This window comes from Apodemus sylvaticus, chromosome 3, assembly GCF_947179515.1.
Source record: "Apodemus sylvaticus chromosome 3, mApoSyl1.1, whole genome shotgun sequence".
NCBI lineage: Eukaryota > Metazoa > Chordata > Mammalia > Rodentia > Muridae > Apodemus > Apodemus sylvaticus.
This window is the reverse complement of record NC_067474.1, coordinates 61,551,832-61,568,394: the sequence shown is the minus strand read 5'-3', so window position 1 is coordinate 61,568,394 and position 16,563 is coordinate 61,551,832. Positions and strand designations below refer to the sequence as shown.

At 40.2% G+C, this 16,563-nt stretch overlaps 1 protein-coding gene across 1 annotated transcript in view; it reads left to right on the top strand.

Annotated features, from left to right (window-relative positions):
- Erp44 (endoplasmic reticulum protein 44) overlaps window positions 1-9,557 on the top strand; it is a 97,291-nt gene extending 87,734 nt beyond the window's left edge. The window contains exons 11-12 of the mRNA XM_052176479.1: window positions 7,210-7,312; window positions 9,328-9,557. Coding sequence (XP_052032439.1) covers window positions 7,210-7,312; window positions 9,328-9,429 — 205 coding nt within the window. The 3' untranslated portion in view covers window positions 9,430-9,557. The remainder of the gene's footprint in view (window positions 1-7,209; window positions 7,313-9,327) is intronic.
- Window positions 9,558-16,563: the final 7,006 nt, after the last annotated feature.

Genomic DNA, 16,563 nt, shown 5'->3' with positions numbered 1-16,563 from the left:
ATGAGTATGAGAGATCTTTCCATCTTCTGATATCTTCCTCAGTTTCTTCTTCAGAGACTTGAAGTTCTTGACATACAGATCTTTGACTTACTTAGTTAAAGTTAAAACAAGATTTTTATATTATTTGTGGCTATTGTAAAGGGGTTCTTTCCCTAATTTCTTTTTGGCCCCTATATCGTTTGTATAAAGGAGGGCTACTGATTTCTTTGAGTTAATTTTGTATCCAGCCACTTTGCTGAAGGTGTTTATCAGCTATAGGAATTCTCTGCTAGAATTTTTGAGGTTGCTTATATATACTATTATATCACCTGCGAATAACAATACTTTGACTTTTTCCTTTCTAATTGGATCCCCTTGATCTTCTTTAGTTGTCTTATTGCTCTGGCTAGAACTTCAAGTACTGTACTGAATAGATAGAGAGTGGGCAGCCTTGCCTTATCCCTGATTTAGAAGAATTGCTTTGTTTCTCTCCATTTGGTTTAGTGTTCACTATTGGCTTGCTGTATATTGATTATGTTTAGGTATGTGCCCTGTATCTCTGATTCCCCCAATACCTTTAACATGAAGGGATGTTGTATTTAATCAAAGGCTTTTTCAGCATCTAATGAGATAGTCATGTGATTTTTTTTTTCTCCATAGAAAAATTTTAAGTGAGAAATAACATGGTTATTGGTGGGTCTTGCCCTGCTCCTTTACCCTTTGTCTTGCCTTCTGCTTTTCCCTGTGAGACTCAGTAGTTGAGCCCAGGGTTCCTGCATGCTCGGCTAATGCTGCATCACTGAGCTGCACCTTTACTCCTTTTAAATTTTGAGGGAGGGTCCTCTTGTCCAGTGCTGACTAGAGTTTGTGGTTCTATCTCAGCCTCCTAGCCTAGGGTACAGGCTTGCTTTACCATGTCTAGACTGATAGATTTTTGTTAAAAGCACATTTTGATTATCTGTGCTTTGATATTGATTTTGATTTTGACTTTGAAGCAGATTTTGATTATCTGTAATGTTTTTATTATTATTCCTTGTTAGCAAGTTGACTGGGCCAACTGAGCATCTTCATCCCAAAAAAGAATTCCTTCTCATGAAAATTTACCTTAGAAGTAATCATAGAAAAATGATAAGCAAGAAAATCCTTAACAGTCAGAGGAAGACAGAGTTCTGAGAGCATCATAAACACTTAGAAAAAATGATGTTGGTTTTCATCAAGTTATAAACCTTTGTTCTGTGAATGATACTGTTAAAACATAAACAAGATACAGAGATGACAACTTAGCTATGAGCAAGGCTTCCGGGTCATTATATAGTCAAGAAATGCAACATCACGATGTTGGACTGTGTCCTTCAGCTGCCATAGCTGAACTGGCAGTCACAAGCCTGCAAACCAGCAGCAGTCCTGATGGCACACCAATGCAGTCTGATGGTTTCTTTGTGAAAGTTGCACATTCATGTAGTACTGACCAGTCTCTAGAAACTAATGTTCATATAGAAACCTGGGCACATGTGTTTGTTTGTCATAGCATTGTTTCTGAGCACCAAAATCCTGATAGAATCCAAATGTCCTTGACGAGATAAATGAATAGACTTCTGTGGTACATACGTATGTATATATGCATGTATGTATGTATGTGACATAAGATCAGCAAACACATGACTGGTTGCCAGGGATTAGGAGTTAGAGAAGGTCCAATTGCAGAGCCGTGCAGGAGATCTTACCTGGTTTAGAGAGGTTGTAAGAAAATGCTGCACATTTGTTAAAATTTAGAGAACTTGATTTGCATTTCCCTGATCAATAAGGATGTTGAACATTTCCTTAGGTGCTTCTCAGCCTTCGATATTCCTCAGGTGAGAATTCTTTGTTTAGCTCTGTACCCCAGTTTTTAATATGGTTATTTGGTTCTCTGGAGTCTAACTTCTTGAGTTCTTTGTATATATTGGATATTAGCCCTCTGTCGGATGTAGGGATGGTAAAGATCTTTTCCCAATTTGTTGGTTGCTGTTTTTGTCCTATTGACAGTGTCCTTTGCCTTACAGAAGCTTTGTAATCTTATGAGGTCCCATTTATCAATTCTTGATCTTAGAGCATAAGCTATTGGTGTTCTGTTCAGGAAATTTTCCCCTGTGCCCATGTGCTCAAGGCTCTTCCCCACTTTCTTTTCTATTTCAGTGTATTTATGTGGTGTATGTGGTTTTATGTGGAGGTCCTTGATCCACTTGGACATGAGTTTTGTACAAGGAGATCAGAATGGAACAATTTGCATTCTTCGGCATGCTAACGCCAGTTGAACCAGCACCATTTTTGGAAAGGCTGTCTTTATTTTTTTCCACTGGATGGTTCTAGCTCCTTTGTCAAAGATCAAATGTGTGGGTTCATTTCTGGGTCTTCACTTCTATTTCATTGATCTTCCTGCCTGTCACTGTACCAATACTGTGCAATTTTTTATCACTATTGCTCTATAGTACAGCTTGAGGTCTGGGATGCTGATTACCTCAGAAGTTCTTTTATTGTTGAGAATACTGTTAGCTATTCTGGGTTTTTCATTATTCTAAATGAATTTCCAGATTGCTCTTTCTAGCTCTATGAAGAATTGATTTGCAATTTTGATGGGGATTGCATTGAATCTGTAGATTGCTTGCGGCAAGATAGCCCTTTTTACTATATTAATCCTGCCAGCCCATGAGCATGGGAGATCCTTCCATCTTCTGAGATTTTCTTTGATTTTTTTCTTCAGAGACTTGAAGTTCCTGTCATACAGATCTTTCACTTGTTTGGTTAGAGTCACACCAAGATACTCTATATTTGTGACTATTGTGAAGGGTGTTGTTTCCCTAATTTCTTTCTCAGTCTGTTTATTCTTTGAGAATAGGAAGGCTACTGATTTGTTTGAGTTAATTTTATATCCGGCCACTTTGCTGAAGTTGTTTATCAGCTGTAGGAGTCCTCTGGTGGAGTTTTTGTGGTCACTTAAGTAAACTATCATATCATCTGCAATAGTGATAGTTTGACTCCTTTCCAATTTGTATCCCTTTGACCTCCTTTTGTTGTCTAATTGCTCTAGCTAGAACTTCATTTTTTTTTATTTGATATATTTTTATTTACATTTCAAATGATTTCCCCTTTTCTGGCTCCCCACTCCCCCAAAGTCCTATAAGCCCTCTTCCCTCCCCCTATTTCCCCATCCACCCCTTCCCACTTCCCTGTTCTGGTATTCCCCTATATTGCTGCACTGAGTCTTTCCAGAACCAGGGGCCACTCCTCTGTTCCTCTTGGACATCATTTAATATGTGGATTATGTCTTGGGTATTCCAAGTTTCTAGGCTAATATCCATCCAGTCTAGGTTGTCTCACTTAGTATGATGTTCTCCAGCTCCATCCATTTGTCTGAGAATTTCATGAATTCATTGTTTCTAATGGCTGAATAGTACTCCATTGTGTAAATATACCACATTTTTTGTATCCATTCCTCCGTTGAGGGACACCTGGGTTCTTTCCAGCTTCTGACTATTACAAATAGGGGCTATGAACATAGTGGAGCATGTGTCCTTATTGCATGCTGGGGAATCCTCTGGGTATATGCCCAGGGGTGGTATTAGCTAGAACTTCAAATACTATATTGAATAGATAGGGAGAGAGAGAACAGCCTTGTCTAGTCCCTGATTTTAGTGGGATTGCTTCACTACACCAGTCAGAATGGCTAAGACCAAAAACTCAGGTGACAGCAGGTGCTGGCGAGGATGTGGAGAAAGAAGAACACTCCTTCACTGCTGGTGGGATTGCAAACTGTTACAAACACTCTGGAAATCAGTTTGGCAGTTTCTCAAAAAATTGAACATCACACTACCTGAGAACCCAGCTTATACTACTCCTGGGTGTATACCCAGAAGATGATCCAACATGTAATAAGGATACATGCCCATTATGTTTATAGCTGCCTTATTTATAATAGCCAGAAGCTGGAAAGAACCCAGGTGTCCCTCAACAAAGGAATGAATATAGAAAATGTGGTACATTTACTCAATGGAATACAACTCAGTTATTTAAAACAATGAATTCATGAAATTCTTAGGTAAATGGATGGAACTAGAAAGTATTATCATGAGTGAGGTAACCCAATCACAAAAGAACACACATAGCATCCACTCACTGATAAGTGGATATTAGCCCAGAAGCTCAGAATACCCAAGATACAATTCACAGACCAAATGAAGCTCAACAAGGAAGACCAAAGTGTCAATACTTTGGTCCTTCTTAGAAGGGGGAACAAAATACCCATGGGAGGAGACACAAAGTGTGGAGCAGAGACTAAAGGAAAGACCATCCAGAGACTGCCCTACCTGGCAGTCTATCCCATATACTGTCACCAAACCCAGACACTAATGTGGATGCCAACAAGCGCTTGCTGACAGAAGCCTGATATAGCTGTCTCCTGAGAGACTCTGCCAGTGCCTGACAAATACAGAGGGGGACACTCTCAGCCAGCCATAGAACTGAGCACAGGGTCCCCAATGGAGGAGCTAGAGAAAATAGCCAAGGAGCTGAAGGGGTTTGCAGCCCTGTAGGAGGAACAATATGAACCAACTAGTACCCCCAGAGCTCCCAGGGACTAAACCACCAACCAAAGAGTACACATGGAAGGACCCATGGCTCCAGCTGTGTATGTAGCAGAGGATGGCCTTGTCAGACATCAATGAAACCAGAGGCCCTTGGTCCTGAGAAGGCTTGATGCCCCAGTATAGGAGAATGCCAGGACAGGAAAGTAGGAATAGGTGGGTTGGTGAACAGGACTCGATGGGGGGTTTTCAGAGGGAAAACCAGGAAAGGGGGTATCATTTTCATTGAAATGTAAATAAAGAACATATTTAATAGAAAACATTTTGAGAACTTAAGCTGAGCACAGTGCACAGTGATCTATGGCCGGGGAAAGCAGATCTTCAGTAAGTTTAAGACCAGCCCAGCTACCTGCTATCATTCTCAAACCAACCAACTAAACAAACAAACAAAAAGTTACAGAATTTGAGCTTTAAAGGAAAAATAGCTATTGTGTTTCATTTTAAAAATAATAAACCTAGTGTGCATTTGTCAGAGGGTTGTCATAATTTACTGTTTATGTCAGTGTTTCGCTGTCTAAAAGTAAAACATTGTAAACAAACGAGTTTGAAGGGTAGAAGAGGCAACACTTAGTGTTCCAATTAGGAAAATTACAGCCTGAAAAGAAAATAGAATCAGATTGCCACACTGGCTACTTGAACAATTTAGAGCTCAAATTTCTTTCTTTCCTCTTGTCTCATGACAAGGGGAAACTTCAGGTCAGGGGAAAAGCCTGTCTTGAGTATTCTCAATTTGTCATGTTTAGGATTTGCTCATTCATTAGCTATTCCTTGACTAGTACTTCTCAATAGTCTTGGCAGCTTGTAAAACAAACCAGCACCGTTATCTCAGGCAGTTCAAACATTAGGAGTCTGTGGCTTGAATTTTCTACTTCAGCACTTTGCTGTGGAGTGACAGAGGATGATGTCAGGAATGTAAATTGATCTCCTCTCAGTGTTTATCTGTGGTGTATGTGCAATTACTTCTGCACCAGAGAACTGTAGTGAGGCATTCTGTCAATACCGCTACCTGACAGTCATTTGTGCTTGTATTTGTAAACTGTGCATTTGGCACCCGCTGGTCTCTATTGCACTGAAGCTAGTGGGGAGCCAACATGGTGTACAATGAAGTTATTGGTAGGTTCAGCTCAGTGGGAGTTATTGAAGAGGGCGGGGAGGGGGACAGCTCTTCCAGGACCTCAGGATAGAATTGAGAAAGAAAAAAATAGTAACTGGTAATATTTACACAGATTAGCTGTTCTTGCCTATGAAAACAAAATAAAAACAATATGTAAAAAGTCAGGCTGCTGTACCCAAGGAACTAAACTATGTATGGAAGTGCATTTTAGAATCTTTCTTTCTTATTTGCTTATTTGTTTGTTTTTAAATATATATACGTGCTCTATCTCTATATATGCCTGCATGCCAGAAGAGGGCATCAGCTCCCAGTATGAACTACCATGTGGTTGCTGGAAATTGAACCCAGGACCTCTGAAAGTGCTACAGACAGTGCTTCTAACTGATGAGCCATCTTCCTACCTGGATGTGTAATTTTTGTAATACATATAAAAAATAGCATTCTATTTGAAGTATATAGTAAATGTTCTGATTCACCAAAATCTCTGTAAAAGGTAGGCAAAGGAAAACATTAAATTTCTCAAGGAATATAAATTAAAATTCAGCTATTATCAAATTAGCAAGCCAACTTCAGTTTTTTTTCTTAAATCATGTTGATAACGACTTTAGAATGCACATCAATGAATAGCAAAAATTGATTGGCCTTGTGGGTATCATTTGTTTCTATTTTATTGGCTACAGCTCACGGAAATGATTGCAGAGCAACCTACTTTGTAAGTGTGTTGCTCAGCATGTTGTGGACCACTCCGGAGAGGACTGGGTTCCAGGTTAGAGCTTTTGAGAATCACAGGCTCCTGCTGGAGTCAAATGCTGCGAGACACTGAGTGGTGCTTTCTAGTGTTCTTGTTCTAAAACTGTACACTCTTAAGTGATTTCCTCTAATGATGTTTTCCCTTTGAACCTCAATATTTTTAGTGTGGTTTTCTAGGATACAAGTTTTTTGGTTTATATGTGTGTGTGTGCCAGCAAGAATATATGAATTATTACACACACATATACGCGCGCGCATACACACACACACACACACTCACACTCACCCCATTTAAGTATATACCAATAAAGATAGTGAGACATATCTGGGATACAGCACCTTGATAGCCTTGCCTCTGTTAATGATAAGTGTAGAAGCATTTCAGTGAAGCAAGTGCAAGCCTTAGAACATTGGTGCTGAAGAAATAGTTCAGCGTTTAGAGCCCTAGCTGCTCTTTCAGAGGACCTAGTTTTACTTTCCAGTACCTACCTGATGGCTCATCCTACCATCTGTAACTCTAGTTCCAGGCGATACAGTGCAGATACTAGCCACTAGTGTCAGTACGTACATGTAGGTACTCAAAAGAAAAGCTTAACAAAACAATGGAGCACAAAGCATGTGTCTACTTGCCAGTAATAGCTATAGGATTACAGTGAAACATTTCTTTACAGCACTATGAAGTTAGTAAAGTAGAGGTCAGCCTATTTTGGCAGTTGAAGCTAAATAATTATTTGCCTTTGGTTTTAGAATTCCTGGAAAACTCAAGCAGTTTGTATTTGACCTACATTCTGGAAAACTACACAGAGAATTCCACCATGGACCTGACCCCACTGATACAGCCCCAGGAGAGGTAGGAATCCTGTGTTTGCCAATGAGGACTCTTTTGTTGAGATAGCTTCAGAGGGGATTTGAACTAGACTTTCAATTCCCAATGCCTCTCTGTAGGAATTCTGAGCTGACTAAGACATATTTAGGTAATGCTCCTTTAGAGTTACTTCTTAAAATGTCACGCCTCCAGAAAAGTTGTAAAGTGCTGTGTCTGGTTTCTAATCATCTAAATTGGGTGTCTAGGTCTGATTCTGTGGAGTGTAGCAGAGTGTGGGAGAGTAGTTGAGAAAGCAGATCAGTGGGTTCCAGTTGAAGCTTTGCAGCTGACTCCATGCCTTCACTGTGCTAAAGCCATGCTTCCTTAACCTTGTTCATCCATGCGAAGACCCATCACAGATGCAGTGTTGATAGCGTTCAAACCCAGGAGTCAGTATAGCTTTCCCATTTGATATTTGAATGTTTGCCAACTAGTTATCAATATTTTTGCTTTTATTCACATATAAATTCTCAGTTGACATATAGACACATAGATGGGTTTTAAAGTCTGAGAGTTTAGTAATTTCTATGTCTGTACTCTATGAAAAAGTCCTAAATTTACATTTTGATGTATTATTTATAGTCTATGACCTTGAAACTAAGAGAGAGACATTAAACCCCTTCTTGGTTTATGTGCTAGGACTTTAGTCTACTACTTTGTCCAAAGAACTTCTATTTATGAAAGAAAAAGAGAAACTGAATTTTTCCTTCCTTTATTTGGGAGTCAGATTAGGTTCAAAGCCAAGAGTTCTCTTGAGAATCTGATAATATACTTTATTTGAGAAATATTGTTAAACTACCATTAAAATGGGGGAACTCAGCTAATGACAATATTCCATGGGTAATTGTTTTCTTCAGCACACAGAGCTGTTCGTGGCTCTCAACCTCCCTAATACTTCAACCCCTTAATACAGTTCCTCATGTTGTGGTAACCCCCAACCATAAAATGATTTTTGTTGCTACTTTATAACAGCAATTTTGTTACTGTTACTAATTTTAATGTAAATATCTGATAGGCAGATGATCTTAGGTGACTACTGTGACAAGGTTGTTCAATTCTTAGAGTGGTTAAGACCCACAGGCTGAGCACCACTACTTTATACAATCAGGAAAAACATCTAGTTTACTGTATTGTATTGTCCTGATTTATTTTACTTTCTCCCTTAGACAGTAGGCTCCATATATTTTATTTATCCATTTTTTGGTACTAAACCAACTGGGTACAAGGTACATGTGTATAGTAATGTAATTCCAGCTTGAGCATATATCTGAGCAGAACGTGACTTTCTGAAGAAGTGAAGCCTAACGAAGTCAAATAGGTGAAGGCACCTGCCACCTTCTGTTCTCAGGGGCACATGCTAATCTATGTCACAATGGCTATGTGCACCATGTCCTGTCCACTGTAGGGACTGCTAGGTAGTAAAAGTGAGCTTGCTTGTGAGACACTTGCAGTGTGAAAATAGAGGACAGATCGGGTTGCCTTTCTTCCAGGACTCATAGGCATCTGTGTAGTTTCACTATATGTTTTCTCTTGCTGGCACATAAGTCTCACCGAAGCGCACTCTAGTATGTTTTCCTCATCTCAGTCAGCTTTTACTAGTTTCTGGCACCAAGTTAGTTGATAAAGAGCAGCTTCATTAGCAGAGGAGGGGTCATTCACATCAAGGCAGTTTTTCTTAGCAGTCACTTATAATAGTGAAGGGTTAGGGCCAAGGCAGGCTGTGCTGTCTACACGGTTCTCTAGGGGGCACTGGGTGTTGTTCTCTTCCACATTGCCTCAGTAGCTGTGACAGGCCAGAGTCAGTGGTGCTGCGGCAGCCATGCCCTGGACAGGAATATTTAAAGTGAAGAAACAAGATAAACTTATCTCTTCACCTTGAAATACTTTTCCCCTTTTATTTATTAATAAATAAGTAATTATAAGGCCACTTCCAGTTATGTAATAATAAAGTATGATAACTCCATATATTTTGGTATCAAGATTCTTTTCTTCTTTTGTAGCAAGAGCAGGATGTAGCGAGCAGTCCTCCAGAGAGCTCCTTCCAGAAGCTGGCGCCCAGCGAGTATAGGTACACTTTACTGAGGGATCGAGATGAACTGTAAAACCCAAGAACACTGCAAGCCTTTCCACAGCAGCAGAGGCTTGCATGGTGGAAATAGTGAGCCTATATTTTCATAATTCTATGTGTATTTTTATTTTGAATAAACTGAAAGAAGTTTTGGGTTTTTAATTTTTTTCTTCCCCCTGACTCAAATACATTGTCATTTAATACAGCCTCTTTTTTAAAAATCTGCTAGGGTTTTAAAGAACAAAATAAAAAACAGAGGCCGATCTCCACTTGAAATCTGTCGTGTACAGTCTTTATCATGCAAGGGGAAGGTGGCATTGCCAGAAGCATGCTGTTACCTCACACTGCCCTGCACCAGCCAGACGACTGGCTGGGCCTGTGTGGGATCTGCTTTCTCTTTCTTCTTTTCTCTGCATATGATCAAATTCTATTGGTATTTTTATTATCACATTTCTAAAAGCTAAGGGGATGTATATTCTAGAGGCTTGGGAGGGAAATAAATTAAAATTTTCACACTGTGTACTGTGTTGTACTGATTGGTTGGACATTGCTTATGAGAATTCCATAGTGGTTCTTCTTGGATTCCTAATGTGTAACTTAAACATACTATGAAGAGGAGGAGAGCCATACGCCAGAGCATTTGGAAAAGAAATGGAAGTATTATTAAATTTCTATATGTTTTTCTGAGACAGCAACATATGGATGGCATTTAAAACTTTGAATGAATTAACCCTGAAATCAGGAAAGCAAGGACCCTGGTGGAGCAGGTTCCTAGCATTAAAGTAGAAACTTTAAGGCTTTCTCTGTCTAGAAAATTTCATTTTCAAAGAAAAACTGTATTTCAATTATTATAAGCCTCCTCCTGTCTTCTGTAGTTTTGTTATAGTTCTCTAGATCAAAAGATGTGAAGGAACAAGTGTTTTACATTCTTCTGTTATCGTCCGGATGACAGATCACTGTTGAAGATGTTAGAGGGCTTTCCCCCTTGCCTCCCTGGTTTCCCAAGCCTGCAGCGGGCAGTCAGCAGGTCCCTGCCAGGCCTTCCTGCTGCCACGGATTAGAGCAGAGGGAGAAGACTCTCTGCATTACATCAGGAATCCCAGTGCCGGAGGTCAGACAGGCTCTAAATTGGCTTTCCTCGGGGCCTGGGTGTGGTGCTATAGGCCAAGGGTCATTAATCCTTGGGATGAGTCAGTCCCAGTTTGGGGAGATAATATTTTTAAGCTTAAAAGGTTGACATGTGCCATTATATGTAGTGTGTAATATATGTAACACCTTTCAATCCTTTTAAAATAAAATGAATATTTATAATGGATATTTAATAACTGTTATTTTTAAAAAATCAGCTTCCAGTTCTTAATTATGCATGACTTTGCCCATAGTTTCTGTAGTTTTATTCAGAATAATGAGTATTAGTGAGATGATAAGGGGCGTGTTTAGAATGTCTCGCCAGATAGTGAGTGGAAAACCAGGACAGCTTTCTAGAAGCAGGCTTCCATTCTGCTACTTTATTGCTTTTAGTCAGAGTCTTGAATATGGTCACAGTTTATGTTTTCATGATGAAATCTGAGAGGCTTGAGATGAAAACTCAGTTACACAGCATGCTCACATACAAGGTCAAAAACAGTGCCCCAAAAAAGTCAGCGTAATAAATTTGTGATCCTGTAATTATGTTTGAAAAAATAATAAAAGATCCCACTCAAATATTGGGGTACAGACAGCTAACTGAAAACAGTTATTAGAAAAAAGGCCAAAGGTAATCTTCAGTGTGGTCTAAAATGATAGAGAGGCTGTTTAAAGTGAAAGGTTTGTGTGTGTTCAGTAACTGTTGTGCAGATCAGAACTTGGGCTTTAGCCCTGCTTCTGTTAATGTCTTCTCTGGATGGTGAACCATTAAGGACAGAGATGCTGAGTCTTCTGTCTGTTTGTAGTGCCCACCGGCTTGGCCATTTAGTGTCACATGTCCATTGAAAGAATCAGAAACAAAGTAGCCTCGAGTAGTTTGTATGCCACTGAAAGTGCTTAGCTCTGCAGGACTTGATGCCAGTTTATAAAACGTTCTTCACAAGCTCAAGGACACTCCAAGACAAGAGGATAGTAAAATGTTTTAAAACATGAGTATCAAGACTGTTTTTATCCACACATGGTGGTACACACCTTTAACCTCAGCACTCAGAAGACAGAAGCAGAGGGATCACTGTGAGTTCCAGGAAAACCAGGACCCTGTCTCAAACAAAAACAAAAGACTTGTTCTTGGAGATGTGTGTCTGAGAACAGTCTATATATTTGAAGGGTTGATGTCTGTATACAAGGGGCTGAATTAGAATCGGAGGAAGTCGTAAGGGAGCAGGTATCACTTGACAGCTACTCAAAGTAAGGTTCATGGTGCTGTAACTTTACCTAGAGTTGCTTCTAATTTGTTAGGTCAGTGACCTTGTAGAACATCACTGTAACAAGCTCTTCCAGATTAAACATAAGAGGAAATAGAGCTAATGTGCTTGGCATAGAAACAGAGTTCCAAAAAAAAAAAAAAAAAAAAAACATTGATAAAATTCTGCTGACATTTTACAAGATGAACACCTGAAAAGAGCTAGGATTTGAGTGAAGGTAGTGAACTCTATGATGCATTAGGAAAGAGTACTTGTAGAAAGACCAACTCACTGGAGGCTCAGGATACCAAAGAAGGGATTTATACTGTTTGGCAAGTCCTAGGCATCTGTATTTGAGAGTGATACTTAGAATCAGGTCTCAGACCTAACAGTTCAGCTGAACCTGTCAGTGCTAACAGAAGTTATCTCACCCTGCCTGTGCTGAGCCTCAGGCTCCTCTGCTGTAGCCAGAGAGGCTGCCCAGTGGCCCTGAAGAATGCTTGAATAACTTAAGAACCAGAAGCTAGAGAGACTTCCTGCTCCTCTGCCAGAATGATGAAGCAGGACATCCTCTGTCCTGTGGCCTGCACTCAGGCATGACAAGTATCCTAAACATTTACATAAGTCTATAAGGTAGAGAATGAACATCTCAAGTGTCTCACACAGAGCTTACTGATGAGGCCAGTTTGCCAGGGATCTTGTGCAAAAAGAAGGGAAGCTGGCATGATAAAAGCTACCAGGAAGCATGCAATACACAACAATGTTTTGTTTTGGACTGGAGAGATGGCTCAGTGGTTAAGAGCACTGACTGCTCTTCCAGAGAAGCAGGTTCAAATCCCAGCACCCACATGGCAATTCATAACTGTAAGTCTGGTTCCAGTGAATTGGACTGGGAATACTCAGAATGAACTCAAGAGAAAGTGCTGATGTTGCCCAAAAGGCTTCCTTTAAAAAATGCACCAAGAGAAAAAGAATGGGTAATGGATTGATAATCGGGAAAACCAGAACAACTGATTATTTTTCCTTCAATAGAGTCTGCTTAGTCAAAAGTAAAATGACATAAAATTTAAAACACATGCATACCACACAAATAACTTGGCCACCTTAAATTATTAAAACTGTCACACAGCAGTGTTGTCTGTTAAAACTGTTGGGTCAGCCTGGGAAACCATGGAGGATATATGGTTAATTGGGCACAGTATTCCAGTTTCAAAATGATTGTAGTTAATGGCATTTAGCTGCTGAATAAAGCCTTGTAAACGAAGTGAAATGCCTATAGTCTGTGTTGGAGATTTAGGTCGCTCTGAAAGCAGATGACAGCCTGAGGAACAGCTGTCCCAGGACTGGAACTGCCCATTGCTGCCCACTGCTGCCAATTGAGTTGTGTATTCATTAAGCAGCCCAGGTAGGGCCTCTGCTTAGCAACTTTTTTAGCTGTGTTTGAAATTTTGTATGTATTTCCAAGTAATAAAACTATATTTGTAAAATATTTCTATATTTGAGACTTTTTACTCATTGCATAAATACTGTTTTATGAATGTTTTACCTGGAATCTTAGTGATCAGAGCCACTAACTTTTCCAGGTGTAATGTTATTTTTCAGATTCTGTCATTTTGCTTCAGTTGGCTCAGGACGGGGACTTGTGTGTTCATGTGCAGATAAGTCAAACCCTGCCTTCACTTGTGTCCACGTGTTCTCTAGAGCACTGGGCATGACAGAAGTGTCCTTAGACAGTGGGCAGTTGGACTCTGGAATGGCGCTGCCTCAGGTTGCTTCTCTAAAGTCCCACCCCCACCTTGTCTAGCAAATTCCATTATTCAATGTGTAGGACAAATGTCACTTGTGCTGCTTAATCTGTTTACACAAGAGTCATCTGGGAAGAGGAGCTTTACCTGAGACACCACCTCTGGCCTGTAGGCCAGCCTGTGAAGCTTTCTTGATTAACAGTGTGTGAGCTGGGTGGTGGTAGCCCACGCCTGTAATCCCAGCACTCTGGGAGGCAGAGGCAGGCGGATTTCTGAGTTCGAGGCCAGTTTGGTCTACAGAATGAGTTCCAGGACAGCTAGGGCTATACAGAGAAACCCTGTCTCGAAAACAAACAAACAAACAAAAACCACCAATGTGTGAGGACACAGCACCCGTGGGCCTGTACTCTGTGTTGTGTGAAAAAGCAAGGTAATAAGCAGTGCTCCTTCATTGATTCAGTTCCTGCCTTCGGGTTTCTGTTTCAGGCTCCCTTCATAATGGACTGTGAACTATAAGCTAAAATACATAAACCCTTCCCTCCCCAACTTGGTTTTACTTGTGTTTTGCTGCAGCAATAGGAAGCATCCCTTGTATTCGCATAATCTTGTGTAGTCTAGGATGTTCACGACTGGAAGTACATATGTATTTCCCCTATTTCCATGTGCATGCAGGTTACAGGGAGCAGGATCTTTCCATTCCAGCTACATGGTACACTAGAAGAACTCAGCAAGTCTCTGATGAAAAAAAGGCTTAAGTACAGAGCATGGGAGTGAACAAAGGAGCTAGGACGAGAAATTGCCCCATAACTGGAATGGGTTCTGAGAGCCAATCTGCATATCTCAGTTATCCAATTTTGTCAGTTACAAATAATCCTACAAATGACTCCAAAGACTATGAAAAATGAAAGGGTCACAGGGCAACCAGGCTAGAGATGTGTACCTCTCAGAGCAGCTGCTGTCTTTGACAACAGTCTTGGATACTGGGAATTTTTGCCTACTCCACATGTTCTGTAAGACCTGACTCCAGTTGAAGCAATAATGACAAATGTGGGTGGTTACAAAGTGCCATAGTTAGCATCTGGTTTCCAGACTGAAGATCGACATTCAGCAAACTACCTACTTCCGTTATGAAACTAAAAGTTAAGGGACAAAATAGCAAAAAGGTGGTTATGATCACACATACCTGCTACAGTCTGAGCCAAGGAAAGGAGCGACCTTAGACCAGGCAGAGAAAGCCACACTTATACCTATCTATATTAGGGTCCTCTTCTCCAGAACTGCTATTAACAGAAGCTGTTGGCCATTTCTTATTATAATGGTAATTATTGCCAGGTATTTACTGATCTGTTTCTTCAAATTCATCCACTTATAGCCAAGATCACCCATATGACCTGATGCGAAGGGTCCTGTGAATTTTACTAATGAGGACAGATGTGAAGAAGTTGTATGTCTACTCTTGGTACCCTATGGTAAACTTATCTAGGTAGGAATAAAATTATTTTGGAAGACTGGTGCTTCTTTTTTTTTTTCTCGTTTTTTCTATAATCACTACCCAGGAAGGAGAGTGAAACATGGCATCCCTGGTGACACACAGGAAAGGGGGTACATCATGGGCCTGGTGTTCTGGTTTAAGACAAGCCATGTCAGAGATAGTGTTAAGACCCAAAGGAAGATAGTAGTCCCTGGTCATTTGAGACTGGACAGGAGCATAGGTAATTTTGCAGAACAATACTGTAGATGAAGATTTGAAATCATCACTCTGTTCCTAAGCAGACATCATACATTTTTGTATTTGCGTATCCTTCTCAAAGATAAATGACCCTCAGTTAGCCCCTTTCTGAACAACTATGTCTTTTAAAATCATGTTATGAATCATTGGTGGTTTCCAATGAAGTTCAGAAAATCGCTAGAATATGCCTTAAAAATGAATATACTACAAGATGAATTTCTAGATGCATATATCTCAACGTATCCACAAACAGCAAGGTAGAAATGATAATAAACTGAGGAAATTTCTTAACCCGAGGAAGCTGATCTCTATTAAAAAAAATCAAATCTCTGAAATCTTCAAGAGAAGGCCTGGAGTGGGAGGCTGAGACAAATGTGTATCTGCATGTTCAAAGATAGCCTGGTCTACATGGCAAGTTTCCGGCCCACCGGGGATGCACAGTGAAATCCTCTTGTCTCAAAAATACAAACCAAGAAAGAAAAATCGAGGTAGAAACTGGAAATGCCTCCCATGCTCATGAATGGAAGAATCAACGTGAGAAGAACTGCCTTGCAACCTATAGATGTACAAATTTAATGCAGCCTGTCAAAACAGTAATGTCACCCTTCACAGAAATGGAGTGGAGCATATCCTAAAATTCATTTAATGTCAGACTCTAGTAGCCAAAGAAAGCCTAGAAGGGGAATGCTACGAGTATCACTGTAGCTGATTTCAAGTTATACTGCAGAGCCGTTCTGATAAAAGCAGCATGACACTTGCCCGACGGCCTGTAGATGAATGCAGTGCAATAGATTGAGATATACAGCCACTCTGCCACAGCCACCGGATTAATGCCAAAAATGCTCACTGGAGAAAAGACAGACTAACAAATGGTGCTGAGGAAACTGGCTATCTACAAGTAGAAGTATGAACCTATGTCCTTCTCTCTCATCCTGTACAGAAATCAACTCCAAATGGATCAAAGACCTTAATATAAAACCAGAAATTTTAACCACTAGAGGCAAAGGCAGGGAGCACACTTCATGGTGCAGCCACAGGTAAGGACTTCCCAAACAGCACCAGTCCGTCAGCAAATGAGGCCAACTGCTGACAAAAAAGACCTCATGAAATTAAAAGCTTTGTGTACAGCAAAGGAAAATACTTAATTGAAGGCACAGCCTACAGAAAGGGAGAAAGTATTTGTTAGCTGTTTATCTGACAGGATTCTTTTTCATTGCTGAGGATTGAACCCAGGACTTTATGTATGCTACATCCCCATCCTGACAAGATTAATGTATACAATATACAAAGATCTCAAAAGGCCACAAAGCTAATTAAGAGGAAAT